The sequence below is a fragment of the Pseudorasbora parva genome, chromosome 10 (assembly GCF_024679245.1).
Source record: "Pseudorasbora parva isolate DD20220531a chromosome 10, ASM2467924v1, whole genome shotgun sequence".
Classification (NCBI taxonomy): Eukaryota; Metazoa; Chordata; class Actinopteri; order Cypriniformes; family Gobionidae; genus Pseudorasbora; species Pseudorasbora parva.
Window position 1 is genome coordinate 39,973,509 of NC_090181.1, and position 16,450 is coordinate 39,989,958.

The 16,450-nt window shown below is 38.9% G+C and overlaps 1 protein-coding gene across 1 annotated transcript in view; it reads right to left on the reverse strand.

The window, feature by feature from the left end:
- The window catches only part of LOC137091571 (utrophin-like), a 53,080-nt gene that overhangs the window by 1,047 nt on the left and 35,583 nt on the right, over nucleotides 1–16,450 (reverse strand). The window contains exons 9-14 of the mRNA XM_067456120.1: nucleotides 15,046–15,120; nucleotides 14,215–14,416; nucleotides 13,027–13,112; nucleotides 12,569–12,726; nucleotides 6,752–6,918; nucleotides 2,428–2,539 (exon numbers count right to left, since the gene is read on the reverse strand). Of these exons, the coding sequence (XP_067312221.1) occupies nucleotides 2,428–2,539; nucleotides 6,752–6,918; nucleotides 12,569–12,726; nucleotides 13,027–13,112; nucleotides 14,215–14,416; nucleotides 15,046–15,120 (800 nt within the window). The remainder of the gene's footprint in view (nucleotides 1–2,427; nucleotides 2,540–6,751; nucleotides 6,919–12,568; nucleotides 12,727–13,026; nucleotides 13,113–14,214; nucleotides 14,417–15,045; nucleotides 15,121–16,450) is intronic.

Sequence of the window (16,450 nt, forward strand, 5' to 3'; positions counted from 1 at the left end):
TTTTACACACTGTTGCTGGTAGTTTGGCCCATTCCTCCATGCAGATCTCCTCTAGAGCAGGATTTGGAGCTGTCGCTGGGCAACACAGATTTTCAACTGGCTCCAAAGATTGTATATGAGGTTGAGATCTGGAGACTGGCTAGGCCACTCCAGGACCTGGAAATGCTTTTTACTAAGCTACTCCTTCGTTGAACAATTGTCATGCTGAAAGACCCAGCCACATTTCATCTTCAATGCCTTTGCTGATGAAAGGAGGTTTTTTACTCAAAATCTCACAATACATGGTCCCATTCATTCTTTCCTTTACACTGATAAGTCGTCCTGGTCCCTTTGCAGAAAAACAGCCCCAAACCATGATGTTTCCACCCCCTGCTTCACAGTAGGTATAATGCAACTCAGCATTCTTTCTGCTCCAAACACGACAAGTTGAGTTTTTACCGAATATTTCTATTTTGGATTCATCTGACCATATGACATTCTCCCAATCCTCTTCTGGATCATCCAAATGCTTTCTAGCAAACTTCAGACAGGCCCGGACATGTACTGGCTTAATCACGGGGACACATCTGGCACTGCAGGATTTGCGTAATGTGTTACTGATGGTAGCCTTTGTTACTTATTTATAAGTGGTCTTGTATGTCTTCCATTTTATAATATTTGCTCCCACAGTTGATTTCTTCACACCAAGCTACTTATCTAATGCAGATTCAGTCTTCCGAGCCTGGTGTAGGTCTACAATTTTGTTTCTGGTGTCCTTTTACAGCTCTTTGGTCTTAGCCATAGTGGAGTTTGGAGTCTGACTGTTTGAGATTGTGGACAGGTGTCTGATAATACTGATAACAAGTTCAAAAAGGTTCCATTAACCCTTTCGCACGTACATTCTAAATATTCAGACTGGCAGCCTGCCGTGAGTTTTTTAACAATTTATTTTTTATTATTTTTACACAAAATATCTACTGACTAAATTAATTACATGCAAGCAAACTCCTTGTAAATAATAAAAAAAAAATTATATGTTTGTAGATCGATAAGTTATCCCGGGCTGTTGGCAGTGCGGTGCGCCACCATAATGTTTTCAACACTGACAGGAAGTTGGAGGCTGCTGGATTGACAACACAAGATCATCCATTCCTCCTGATATATGTTAGCCTGACAAGCCAGACCCACATCAAGATGTTTGGTCTGGAAACTCACCATTGACAGGGCTCAATCCGAGGGGCGGGATAAACGGTTGTCTTTCAAACTCCCTCTGCACGCGATAGGATAGCGCTACAACCAACCAGAGCAACGAAGGTGAAACAGAGACGAAGGTGAAACAGAGCTCGTTGATAGATTAAACATTGGCCGTATCCGGTCGGCAAAACTCAGAACACATCTTCCCTTTTTAAGAATGACTTCAGTGTCGTTCTTTGTTCTTTTCTCAGAGGAAAGCTTAACTCCAAGTCTTCTAGAGTCGTGGTCAAAGCTGATTCGAAAGACCGCCGTTCGCCAGTTTCTGTGTTTACTAGAAGCACGCAAACGCAACTCGGCCGTCGTCATTATGGCCCCTCTCACTCATTCAGTCTCTGGCTCATCACCAGTCAACACGCTAAAGCAGATTAGAATTTTTGATTTTGCAATTTGGCAGTTGATCACTGAACGTTCTAATCACATATATGTGATCGTACATGTCAAAGGGTTAATACAGGTAACGAGTGGAGGACAGAGGAGCCTCGTAAAGAAGTAGTTACAGGTCTGTGAGAGCCAGAAATCTTGCTTTTTTGTAGGTGACCAAATACTTATTTTCCAACCATAATTTGCAAATAAATTCTTTAAAAATTAGCCAATGTGATTTTCTGGAATATTGTTATCATTCTGCATCTCATAGTTGAAGGGTACCTATGAGGAAAATTACAGGCCTCTTTCTTTTCTTTTTTTTTAAACCCTTCAGAAAATTAAAAGTTGTCACACACTCGTTGATAGTAGTGCCATAAAAACGTATAAATCCCAGTCCGAGGATGTGAGCAGCTCCGAATGTAAAGTCAAGTGTTGTCATCTTGAGAATACGGTAATTACGACACGGTGTGAACGCAGCATTATTGTCCTGCCAGTCATCAGTTGTCATGGACACTCATCTAATCATCTCACCTGTCATTACATATATCATTTAAATATATCTGTGTATTTAGTTGTGCTGTTTTCAGTCTTTGGCTGTCATTGTTGTATGTGTTTCTGGTGGACACATTATGTTTTCGTACCTGCTTTTGAATTTAATCCTTGTATATATTTTGAATCTTTCATCTTCTGTCTTCTTCTTTATCTGGTGACAAGGCTGCAGCCCTTTTTCCGCCCCCTAATTACTGTATTCCCCCCAGTGAACCATATAAAAACAAACATCATTTGATCATTTTTGTTGAAATAAAAGCAAAGAGAGATGAAGCTGCTCACAGGGGTGGAGTACTCCACCATGGGGTAGCTGAGATGATGGTCCTTGGTAATCCTTCCCGAGAAAAAACACGTCTGACACACGTTGTAGTTGAAATGCTTTAGACTTCGATACCTAAAGGACAAACAGATATTCCACACTGTAACAGCTAATATGTTCTGCTATTGCCAGGGGCGGTTCTGGGATTTCATCCCCAGCAAGAGACCACGGGCTAAGTTTATATCGGCGCCACTGTATTATAATGGCCCGGTTTCACAGACAGGGCTTAGATTAAGCCAGTATTAGACCTTTGTTCAGTTAGAGCATTTAAGTAGTTTATGTGCCTTAGAAAAAACATTACTGGTGTGCATCTTGAGACAAAACAATCGCACGGACATGTTTTAAGAAATGCCAGTGCAAGCTGCGTTCAGTTAAAACAGCTCAAACATGCATTTTAGTCTGGGACTACCTTAACCCTAGTCTTAAAGCGGGGGTATATATAGTAAGTCAAAATAGCTTAAATTGGTACATGGTACTTTTGATATCATGATTTTTCTGCAGTACACTTCAAATCGGTACAGTGGGCGACTGTTTGACTAACAAAAAAAAGTAATTATATCATTATTATTAACAAGTATTACTATTAACTTGTTCTCTAGGGTTGCTGACATCACTAACCCCAATATTTAAATAAACCCCTCCTTTAAGAATATTAAATAAGAGGGGCGATGCCATTTTTTATTGCTGTGGAGAATAGGCTGAAGTGTTGTTGCCGCAATGCAGACGAAACGCTGTTATTTTCATCCAGTTTGCAGGTTCAGCCTTCCTAGGGACAGGGGGATCAATGGTTAAAATGTATTTTTAACTTGGTCCCTCATAATTATTACCCAAATCTCGCTCTCTGTGCTGCACATTTTACAGAGGAAAGCTCACAATCATCGCAAGTTCAATGCAGGATTCGCACAAGAGCTTGTCCTGAAAGATGGCTGTTTACGGGCCATAACCTGTAAGTATATGATTTATTTTTCATCTATGTGTTTGCCTGTAATAATTCGTATTGTTAATTGTACGTTGTAGCAAGGAAGTAAACAAATGACAACGCTGTTTGGCACTGCAAACCAGTTTGTGAAATGTTCATTCATACTTAATGTTATCCGACAAACAACTAATGTTACAAACTTTTTTTTAAATCTCAACAGCGAACTTGCTTGGAATTAGTGTAAATTATTCTTTGATTAGAGCTTTTATGTATTGCTTATCTACATGCTTGTTTATCTACAGGCATGCTAAATATGGTTCTGTGTTTGATTTGGCTACTATAGTAAAGCCAGTGTTTGGTGTTCGTTTGGGTTAATAGTTCTTGCGACAGATATTTGGATATACACTCTAAAAATGGCTGGGTTAAAAACAACCCAATTGGCAACCCAGCGCTGGGTAAATATTGGACAGAACAACACATGCTGGGTTAAATGAACCCAGTGGCATTTTAACCCAGCAGACTGGGCTGTTGAGAAAACCCAAAATGTAGTCAATTTTTTTTTACCATTAATGGATTTGCTATTCTGGGTTATTCTTGCTGGGTTGTTCTTAAAAAAATCTCCTGTGCATTAGCCTACTGTAAAACTAGACAATCAGGAAAGAACAAAAGAAGAATGCATGTTTAGACTGTTAAAACAATCATTTTTATTGCTTGACAAATGGTAAAATCCATAAATGTGTTAAAATTGGCAACAATGACAACTACAAACCTAACATAGTCTGTCAATTTATTAAAATTTAAATCAAACTTTTATTTTGACGGGTTGCCGTGACTTTATAGTCTCTGGGCCCTATTTTAACAATCTGAAACGCAAGTGTCAAAGCGGAGCGCAAGTAAATTGTGGGCGGGTCTCGGCGCTGTTGCTATTTTCCCGGCGGGATAAATGGCTCTTGCGTTCGGCGCAAATCTAAAATGGGTTGGTCTGAAGTAGCTTCATTATTCATAGGTGTGGTTTGGGCGTAACGTGAATAAACCAATCAGAGCGGCATCCAACATTCCCTTTAAAAGCAGGTGCGCAAGTTCCATTATGGATTGCTATTATTATGGCGTATTTACCAGGCGCACGCCAGGAGCGGTTCACAGCCGACGTGACTGATGTTCTTGTAAGAGCAGCCCTTACGAAACAAATATATATATTGCAGTATATTGGAAAATTTCATGCAATACATTTGGAAATATATTAACATATATGGGAATTAATATTTATATCTTTCAATATATTGCAATATATTGAAAGCGGCAATCATTTGTATATTTTGCAATATATTACATGAATATATAATATATTTTATAATACCATCAATATATTATTCCATATATTTACAATATATTAAAATATATTTCAACTAATATATTGGTAAATATATTTTCCTTTCGTAAGGGAGTGAAAGACAGAGAAGTTGTGTTGTATGGGGATGGGAGAAACCCACCCAAAATAGCGTCGGTTAAACAGTTTTTTATTTTTTTCAGTCGATTTTTTGTCCTGGTTCTTGACGGACAAACCAATTTGTCAGATGTCCTTATATACATATATGTCTTGCCACTATTGGGCAAACAGGTCTGATCCTTAATTACTACAATAAGCCTGAATAATTTGTAAGCTAGATTTATGCCTATTTTTTTCACATCTTCGTGGCACACCACAATGTGTTAATATTTTTTTTTTTAGTTGCATCTGTGTAGATTTTATGAGCAAAGTGTATGCGCGTTGTGCACGCTATAGGCTACATTTTGGTCAAGCATGCGCCCTTAAAATAGCATAATGAACAACGTGCGCGCCACTGACTTTAGACTAGGTTTTTTCTGGTCAGTGGCGCAACTGTTTAATGGAACAGCAAAATAGCACCAGGGATTGTTTGCGCCGGAACACGCCTCCTATTTTGCGCTGAACCGCCTAGGGAGCGCAAGTTCATTCACTAGTTTAGCGACGTGCTTCTGTGGAGGGAAAAGCGCACTTTGCGCGGGTGCAAAATAGGAATGACACATGCGTCGGTGTACAAAGTCACGCTGGGTGCAAGATAGGGCCTTCTGTGTTCATGACACGCGCCCCCGTTATTCACACAGAGACGCAAAACATGGAAGAGTAATATTTAAATATGTAATATACACAGACACTCGTATATATTCGGCTACAGTCTGGAGCCCTGCGTGACGCGACTGAACGCAGCTGCGGGACCGAATAGTCTACTTGTAAGTCGATGCTATACAGTCAAATTTTTAACATTTCAGTATATACTTGGTACCGGTACTTGTGACATCCCTACATACAACCATGTTTAATTTTCGTAAGGGGATCATGGTTCTGTGTAATCACAAACTGTATTAATCTATCGTCTCACATGCCTAACGTATCGGATTCTGAGGTAAAACTTTTGTCGTCTTAACGTCATGATGTAAGCTTAAGAATTGTTGCCGCGAAGAAAAACAAACAAACTATAATTATACTAATTAAAATGATTATTAATTAAAATATATGAACTTATCTTAAAACACCTGCAATCAGTGGCTTTGCCTTTTGCATTGTCCTTTCAAAGTTTGGGAGCGAATTTAAACGAATCAAGGCGGGAAGCACGTGAAACAAAAGCATTGCCCCAGCAGGTTTAACCCAACGACTGGAAATTTGAAACTACCCAATGGTGTTTAAAATGTGATCAAATAAACCAACAAAAATTACCCAACAGTCTTATCCCAGCATTTTGGGTTAAAAAATAACCCAGCATTATTTAGAGTGTAATCGTTCTAAAAATACAAAAGGTCAGTGGCGACCACTATAGATCCACAATCTTTACAGACTACCGGTGCACTAGGCAGTTAGTGAATCACAACACACTGGGCCAGCTAACCAATCGAGCCCATTGCATATTTTTGAGAGACTGGCTTCATACAGTCAAAAAAATGCTGGGTTAAAAACAACCCAATTTGGGGTGATGGACAAACCCAGAAATTGGGTTGTTTGAATGGGTCCATTTACTAGAGTTAAAACAACCCAATTTCTGGGTTTGTCCATTTCCAAACCAACTTGGGTTGTTTAACCCAGCATTTTTTAGAGTGTAGAAACCGGAAACCATCAGACAAGTTTTTACAAGGAGGGACAGAGCAGTGTAGAATAAAGGTAAAATATATGAGAAATAATGCAATTGTTTAAAAACGAAGCATGAACACATGTTAAAGTGCACCCGACAAACACAATCAAGCCTTTGAAAGAATATGTTTTATTTAAGAGTGTCATTTAGGAATTTCGTCCTCAGCCGGGGCATAACTCTGCATTTCCACCCTAAATATTATAATTTCATTATTGACTTTTTTACCTGAAGCCCACCATGGGACACTCTTTGCAGATGTTACATCTGGCCTGGTGTTTGGCCGTCTCTGCGGCGGCGACTCTATGAAGTACAGGCAACCACACCATGGACTGCGGCTCCAAATGCATCCAGTCCACAAACTGTTGCAGCTCGATGACATCATCACGGCCCACCTGAAAGCGGCAAGCATAGACAAACTCCTCATTCATTACTGCAATGCACTGCATGACATACTATAATGGAGCTGTCTGAGTATAAAAGCACTCCGATGGTCTATTTATCATTTCAGAAGCGTATCATCTACAACCCAAAACTTATAATATCCCATCACAGCCTTATTAGCCCGAGGGCAAGGGATCTATTAGTAATTTTGAAGTGAGGCAAATGGGGCCAATTGTGGTCATTTGTGTCTCCCCCACGGCATTAAAACTGCTACTGCTGTTATGAATCAATTACAGCAGGCCAGTTAAGGCAGGGCTATCGAGAGTCTTTCATTACATGCAACATTAAATGAAAAGGGCTCCAGTGTGACCCAAGTAAAACAGTAAAGTATTGGAGGCCCCGTCCAGGGCGGCTTTCAGGAGAGCTGAACGGATTTATAAATACTCCATTATACCAATGGATGTGGTTCAGATCATAAAGCACTCCATCATTTGATATTATGGGAATGCGCGCACACAAATCAAGTGGATTTCATTTAAATATCTCTCGGTAGCTTGTGCATCAGCTGTCATACCGACCGCTAACCGCCTGAAAGTGGCAATGTAAATCCCCTGGCGGGCCTGCCACTCTTAAAAGTCAGTTCATCATTTATTTATATGTCAAAACTCACTGATGTGTAATGATGAGCCCCTATCCCCACATAAACAAGCCTGAGCATCCGTTCAGCAGCTCCCTTTAGGAATATATAATGTCTCACCCACCTGAATTATGAATCATAGAATTTCATTCATTTGATTTGCATCAGTTAACCTTTTTGTCAAAGATTGTAATTTATTAATGTATGCGTAGGATTTTTCACTACCTCAGTAAATAGCGTTTTTTATTTTTATTCTGTTATGGTTATATAATGAGGTGTAACTGAATAAGTTTGACCAAATGATGGACGTGGAGGAACCCGGAGGAACCTCAGATGTTTCTCACAGATTTGTACTGAAAATAGGTCTGTTTATCGGTTTTCTTAGCACCAATTCACAGTGATCCCATTTAAGCCTAAAACAAATGTGGCTGAATGTAGCTCATTTGGCCTCAGAAGTATTTGATGATAAATATTTGAGTTCATTATATTGAAATTTTCATGCGCACACTGGTGTTTTGGCAAATTTTTGATATCTCTTAGTTTATAGACTAAAATTATTAAAACATATTTGTTACTTGACATAAAGCTGAAATAAAATACAAATGACTTAAAGAGATTAGATTACTGAAATAAGTTTCAGTTGAAGCACTACAATTCTGGAAATAAATAAAACCTAAAATGTAGCTAAAACTAAAACTGAATTAAAAGAAAATGAAATCAAAATAGAAATGTTAAAAAAAAAAATCAAAATGACAAAAGCACATAAAAAAATTACAATTTAAGTCAAAATTTAAATAAAAAAATAAAAGCTAATTCAAAAAATGCTTTTTAAATGCTTTTTTAGGTATTATCTTTCATATAGTGTGCAATACAACTGTAAAATTTCTGCAACGTTTCAAAGAGCAAAGTGCATAACATGAAGTTATTGTTAACCATTCTGAACAGCCTAAATTGAGTCCTAATTCAATTCTTACATCCTGCAGGTTTCGAACATATTTGCATAATGCCAGCCTGTGGTCTTTATTGTATTGATACAGTAAAACAGATTTACAATTTACGTTACCGTTCATATTACTGTGTATCAAGTGCAGAGGAAGCCTCTAGAGCTGAATTTAAGATATAGTAGCCTAATGGGTGTTTTATTTCCAACATGTGCTGTAAGCGGTAGACCAATCATGTGTAGCGACTCAGGCGAATCAAACACACAATCGCCAGTTACATTTAACAAATATGTTTTGAATGCTTTGTGCTTAGTAACAGACCTTCCCCCAACACAACAGAGAAAGATTCTCTGTTACCCTGGAAACCATCTGATAAGATGTTTTATGGCCCAAAAGAATTTGGCCACAGGAAGAGTGTCTTATTCACAAAGAGTTTAAGACACGAAGCTTGTAACACACCCGCTTTTGCCTCAAATTATAGACAAACCATCTATAAATGAACATGCACCCCAGGACATTATATGTAAACACATAACTGTCTTGTAAAATGTTTCTTCTGTATGGTATTTTGCATCTTTTTGTCTTTGTCTTAACAATTTACTAGTTCAGGTAACCTCATATATGCATGCTCCTTGACTCATGCCTACTCAATCATGGGGTAGAAACAATGTAAGTTTATTTTAAATGCTTGTATTTCTGTATAAGAATGTATCTCTGCTTTAATACCTCCCAGCCATAAGGTGTTTGATATCTAAATATTCCTATTTCGACTTACTCAACGATGCACAAAATGGGATTGTGAAATGTATCATTAATATGTTTAGCAAACTTGGGAGTAAAACCATACAAAATCAACACCCCTTTACGACACCTCAGAAACATGCAAAGCAGGTCGTAAACCAAGACAAAGAGAACTTTTCCCGCTCAGAATTCACCCTCTGGATTGGGTAGACTACCCAGAAGGGGGCGTGGATTAATTGTCTTAAAAGACCAGTGGAGACCACAATCGCGCTTCTTCTGAAAATCTCTTACTTCTCCAACTCTCTTGTCTTCTCTCCCTGGCTGAACCAACACGTCCCTCCAAGCAGGGAGGGGCTCCAGACACAGAGCCATGTGCTGTGTGGGACCAGAAACCGAGGCCCACCACACTATGGGGCCAGCAGGCCTCAGCTCTTCCAAAAATCTTCTCTTCTACAATCCGATCTTCAACAATCCTCTTCTCCTCGCTTCATCAACTTACTAGCCCCAAGGGCCTTCTTCAGGAGGAGAACACGAAGCATCGCTAGAGAAAACAGCTGCTTCCCTCCCAACCTCGGAAAGAACCACCGGACACGCAGGACATTTGAACTCGGAACACACGCACACACGCGAGAAGCCACAACTAGAGCAAGTATTCTTATCTTCCAAATTCAAACTGCTGTTAAGAGGGTGTGTTATTTTCCCGTTGGGACAAGTTAACTCCGTGAAGGTTGTATTTGATTAACTGAAGGAAAGCTGCTTCTTATCCCTAATTCTTTGTCCCATCTCTCTCTCTCTTTTATCTCTCTCTAATTTCAGTCTATTCATTATTCTCTTTTATGTATTCTTTCATTATATCTATATTTCTACTCTCTTGATGCATATTTAGTGTGTACTTTCTGTGTGAATCGTAGTGTTATTTTTAGTCTGTGTTTATTAAACCTCCAAAAGACATTTAATGAGTTGAGTCTGTTGTTCTTCCACATACACAAAGTCAATGAAACTTACGATCTAACGTTACCTAACTGCTTATGCTACTATGTTAGTAAAGTAAACTGTATGACCATTTGAAATATTGAACTTGTCCTGATCAGTAAAGTTAATCTTTATTATGCGCTCGTAAAGCAGTAATCCCTTATTGAGAATTGATTTGAAAAGTCTATAACTAATTTGCAGGACAAACTTAGTAGGATAATTTCAAGCAATTCCGTAAAGGGTTACTTGTATTTAATTAAACAATTTTCCCTATCGGGAAATTTTAATACGTAATGAACGACTAGCAAATTATATTCATAAATTCATGAATATTGAATATTAAATCCCTTTTGAGTTAATTATTCCCCGAGACATTAAACTCATAAGTCATTGTCGTTACACATGACAGATCAAAGGAGGCTCTCAGAAAGGAGGGGTTCAGAGAGACTGGATTCTTTGGCTACGTCTACACTAATCCGGATAAATTTATAAACGTTTAAAAAGAGTTTTCGTCTAAAAACGCTCCGCGTCCACACTATCATTTTCAATCGTTTTCCAAAAAATGTTCATCTACACTGAAACGTCTGAAAACGTTTACATCCCCGTACTGCGCATGAGCAAATCCAAGACGCTTCGACTTGCGTAATTTCCGCTACTCGTTTATTTACTCTTTGAAATTTTGCGGCAATGTCAAGAAAAGGCACTGAGTTTTCGTCATCGTATTAAAAAGCCTCCGTTTTCACAGTCCACACTACGACACAAAGACTTCGTTTTCAAATTTATCCGCTTTGGAGAGCGTTTTCAAAACGATACGTTTTCATTGACTTAAAACGCTGTCTCAGTGTGGACGGAAGGCAAAAACGGAGAGAAAAATAAACGTTAAAAATAAAATGTTTTAGTGTGGACATGGCCTTTATTGACACTGTGAGAAATGAGGTGATGCTGCAGTGCATATTTTGAGAGTTTTGTATTTCATTTTTTACCTTGGGTGCATGCAACTAAACCTATTGTAGGAGAATCCGAAACAAAACTAGGAACCTTTAAGGGTGCGTTCACACTTGTCATGTTTGGTTCGATTAAAGCGAACCCTGGTGCGATTGCTCGGTTAGTGCGGTTCATTTGAACATATGTGAACGCTGCCATCCGAACCCTGGTGCGCACCAAACAAGCGGACCGAGACCGCTAAAAAGATGGGTCTCGGTCCGCTTCCAAACGAACTCTGGTGCGGTTCGATTGATATATGAACGCAACACGGACCAAAGACATGTAAACGGACCAAAAACTGGACGTAATGTCACAAGATGCGACGCATAATGCAGCTGATTTGACGACGCGGAAAGATCGGTGTATCCAAAATGAGTAACTTTAACATTAGAGGGCAAACGTGGAGCAACGAGGAAGTGCCTAATCAATATTTGGTCAGACGAGCATGTTTCGAAAATGCTAGAAAAAACACACAAAAAGCATACCTGGCTCTTCTCATCAAAGTTCCTGTGTTGCCCATTATTAGCAGGTACAGACGACAGAACGGCCGTCTCTGTTCTGCACAACGGAGGAAATCCTGCTGCTGTTTTGAATGTTTTGAACATTTTATGAGCTCTTCATGAGTTCTCAGCGGGTAAAAATAATGCCACATGTACACGCATAAAATGATCGCGTTTAATCCAGCACACAGCGTTGTTTTGAACATTTCATGAGCTCTTCATGAGTTCTCTGGTAAGAAATAATGCCAAATGTGTTGCACGCATAAAATGATCGCGTTTAATCCAGCACACAGCGTTGTTTTGAATGTTTTGAACATTTCATGAGCTCTTCATGAGTTCTCTGGTAAAAAATAATACCATGTACACGCATAAAATGCCCGCGCGTGTAATCCGCACACAGCATTGTTTTGAATGTTCGGTAAACGAGCTCCTACGTCATATAAGCCGACCAATCAGGTTGTGACCGTCTCCCTGTGCCTTTGGTTCGGTAACTTTAGGTTCGCTGTTAAAAATGCCCGTGTGAACGCTAAGCGGACCAGGACTATTATGTTTGTTTTTGTTTTTTGGTCCGGACCAAAAGAACCAAACGAACCGAACTACAAGTGTGAACGCACCCTTAAACAGAATGGGGAACTTTCATAAAACTAGTAGAAACAAACTAATGATCTGACACACAAGTCTCCATTTCAACTCGATTCAATCTCATTGCTGTCCAGGATAAACAACTGATATAAAAAGAGATTAAAACAACTGATATGAAAAGAGATTAAAACAACTGATTTAAAAAGAGATTAAAACAACTGATATAAAACAAGATTTAAATAACTGATTTAAAAAGATCTCATTATCTCGTTCTGTGACAAACAGGCAGTCAGTGTTAACTCACGTATTGAAAGCAGCTACGGACGCTGGGCTCCATGTTACTCCCTCCGAAAGCGGCCGCCTCGCCGAGCTGGTTTGGGATTTGAATGCCGTTGTGTAGCAGTAAAGCCAGCTGCTTCTGGTTACAGAGCCCTGTATCGCTGGCCACCTGAGCGAACAGATCTGTGGAGGACAACAGGAGCAAAACCTAGAGAGTGTTGTTACATTATCCGACCAAGAGAGTGTAAGATTTTGAACATAAGATCACATTTATAAATGTCTTGTGAGGGTCAGAGCAAAGGACAGTGTTGAATTCCACTCCCAGTGGGTCTGAGACTTTTAAAGACACTGAAATTAAAGTTTTGCACAAATATTAAATTGGAAGAAAGAAGCCATCTCACACATAGCTTAATTTGTAAATTGAGAATTAATAAAACACAATATAATATTTTTATGCTATATATTCAATATTAAAATACTTGCATTTGTACTTGTCCTTTATGGGACCCTTTGAAAGAGAAAACAAGCCGATCTTAATGGACAGCACTTGAACTTTTCCACTTCTTCCTCTATTAAACAAAAGAACAGTGAGGTTAATGGTCAATCTCAGTAGAGGTCATGAGATTATTTTATTTATTTATTTTAAGTTTTTTGCTTAGCTGTACTAATGCTGTCATTCTTTCAAATAAATTACACATATTATTTATTTACTTCTCTTAATAAATGCCACAAATTTTGTTATTTAATACAAAATTCATACATTTTTAAGTGTAATTTAAGGCTTAGTTCACCCATAAATGACAATTCTGTCCTTACTTACTGTCCTTATGTTATTCCAAACCTAAGACTTCCGTTCATCTTCAGAACACAACTTGAGATCTTTTTGGTGAAATCTGAGAGCTTTCTGTTCCTTCATTGACAGTGACACACTTTGACACTTTGACTCTTCAAAAAGTTCATAAAAAGATCGTAAAATTAATCCATATGAAATGAGAGGTTAGTCGAAATGTTTTTATTCACATTTAAACATTGATCAGCGAACATAAACAGAAACTCAACTGAAACTGCTTGACACACGAGAACAAACCTTTTTAGGAAGCTCAAACGCATTGGTTCTTACTGAAGCTCAAATGTGCTGCATAACACAAGAATGAACCTCATTGGTTCTTGCTGAAGCTCAAGCGTGCTGCGTAACAAAAGAATGAACCTCATTGGTTCTTGCTGAAGCTCAAACGTGCTGCGTCACACAAGAATGAACCTCATTGGTTCTTGCTGAAGCTCAAATGTGCTGCATAACACAAGAATGAACCTCATTGGTTCTCACATGTCAAGTGAACATGCTTGAGCTTCTGTTTACCACAACTGATGTGTGAGCTGATGAATGTATATATTTGAATAAAAGCCTAAATTCAATCTGTTCAATCTGTTTTATGATCACTTTTTGAAGAAAGTCAAAGTGGTAGTAGTGTAGCTGTCAATTGGGGGACTTCATTTAGATTTCATTAAAAAGATCTTGTGTTGATGACCGAAAGATGAACAAAAGTCTTAAGGGTTTGGAACAACATGGGGGTGGGGAATTAATGACAGAATTTTTATTTTTGGTGAATTAACCAGTGTGACTAAATACTGTATGTTTATTGCCACTCTTTTGAAGATAAGACCCATACAGACCTGTCATAGACTTTTAGAAGCCAGTTGAGACACAGATCCACACACAGAGGGACATTAACCAGATCTGGATGCACCTGCTGAAGTTCAATATAGATTGTGCAGAGACAGTCTATGATGCCTGGAATCTCCAGTAGCTGCCCATTATGCATGAGTTTGTGTTGATCAAAGACGCTCTGGGCTCTGCTGAGCTCCAAAAGGTCCACTGAAACAGACAGACGATTTCATCTCCACTCATTTCTGGCTCCACAATGAATTCCATTCAGTGCATTTTAATGAAAGTCACCAGACCGTTACTTATCCGTTGGTGTGTAATAAAAATTCCCAAGTGGAAAGGCAGCAAAAAATTATATTTCTTATCAACATTCATCAGATTTGCAACCAATTATACGTTTCAACAACTACCTTTTCTCAACATTACCCACATCCAAAGATATTAAGCAAAACGCAGCTGCTGTCTGTTACCAAAAACACCATCCAACCAACCTGACTGCAGGCTATTTCTGCACAGCTTGTACTGTACAAATGTTATCAGCAGGTTGCTTGCTGGCTCTAATGCTTTCAAAAATCTTACTGCAGTTTCGAAGATCAAAGTCCCATAGCTAGAATACCATAGACATCCCAAAAGTTCCTGACAAAATTAGCAGAGAGAGATCAAGATTTCATGTTTGTATTAGTCTTCTGCAGGGAGTTCACACTGACTGTGATTTGCGATGCAATGATTAATGTGCTAGAAAATTTGGTTTTGCAATGGATCAAAACCCCCGACAGAAGTACCATAATTTGGTTTGCAAAGTAAGAAGTATAAGACGTAAATGATAAGGCATCACTCACAGCAGAGGGCCTTCTGTAGCCGACGGCTCTTCATAGCTGTGCGGTAAGCGGAGAAACGCACATGACTCAGATCGGCTGCACAGAGAGTAAAACATTAGGAAAAAGAAAAGTTCTAGATAAGCTTTGTTTTAAAATGGTAACACTTTAGAATAATGGCCTGTCGTTAATAAGTAACTGTGCAGGAAGTAATGCAGAACTAATGAATAATTCTACATTAACACTTCAGATACTGCAAACCTGATTCCAAAAAAGTTGGGACACTGTACAAATTGCGAATAAAAATAGAATGCAATGTGGAAGTTTCAAATTTCAATATTTTATTCAGAATGCAACATAGATGACATATCAAATGTTTAAACTTAGAAAAATATAACTAAGGGAAAAATATGTTGATTTTAAATTTCATGGGATCAACACATCTCAAAAAACTTGGGACAGCCATGTTTACCTCTGTGTGGTATCCTCTCATCTTTTTATAACAGTCTGTAAATGTCATGGGGACTGAGAAGACAAGTTGCTCAAGTTTAGGAATAGGAATGTTGTCCCATTCAGTCTAATACAGGCTTCTAGTTGCTTAACTAGCTTAGGTCTTCTTTGTCGCATCTTCCTCTTTATGATGCGCCAAATGTTTTCTATGGGTGAAAGATCTGGACTGCAGGCTGGCCATTTCAGTACCCGGATCCTTCTTCTACGCAGCCATGATGCTGTGATTGATGCTGCCTTTCCAGATGTGTAAGCTGCCCATGCCACACACACTCATGCAGCCCCATACCATCAGAGATGCAGGCTTCTGAACTGAGTGCTGATAACAACTTGGGTTGTCCTTGTCCTCTTTAGTCCGGATGACATGGTGTCCCAGTTTTCAAAAAAGGACTTCACATTTTGATTCGTCTGACCACAGAACAGTTTTCCACTTTGCCACAGTCCATTTTAGATGAGCCTTGGCCCAGAGAAAACATCTGCGCTTCTGGATCATGTGGCTTCTTTTTTACCTGTAGAGTTTAAGCCGACAACAGCAAATGGCATGGTTGATTGTGTTCACCGACAATCATTTTCTGGAAGTATTCCTGAGCCCATGTTGTGATTTCCATTACAGTAGCATTCCTGTATGTGATGCAGTGCCGTCTAAAGGCCTGAAGATCATGGGCATCCAGAATGGTTTTCTGCCCTTGACCCTTACACACAGAGATTGTTCCAGATTCTCTGAGTCTTTGGATGATATTATGCATTGTAGATGATGATAACTTCAAACTCTTTACAATATTTCTCTGAGAAACTCCTTTCTGATATTGCTCCATTTTTTTTCGCTGCAGGTTTGGCGGAATTGGTGATCCTCTGCCCATCTTGACTTCTGAGAGACACTGCCACTCTGAGAGGCTCTTTTTATACCCAATCATGTTGCCAA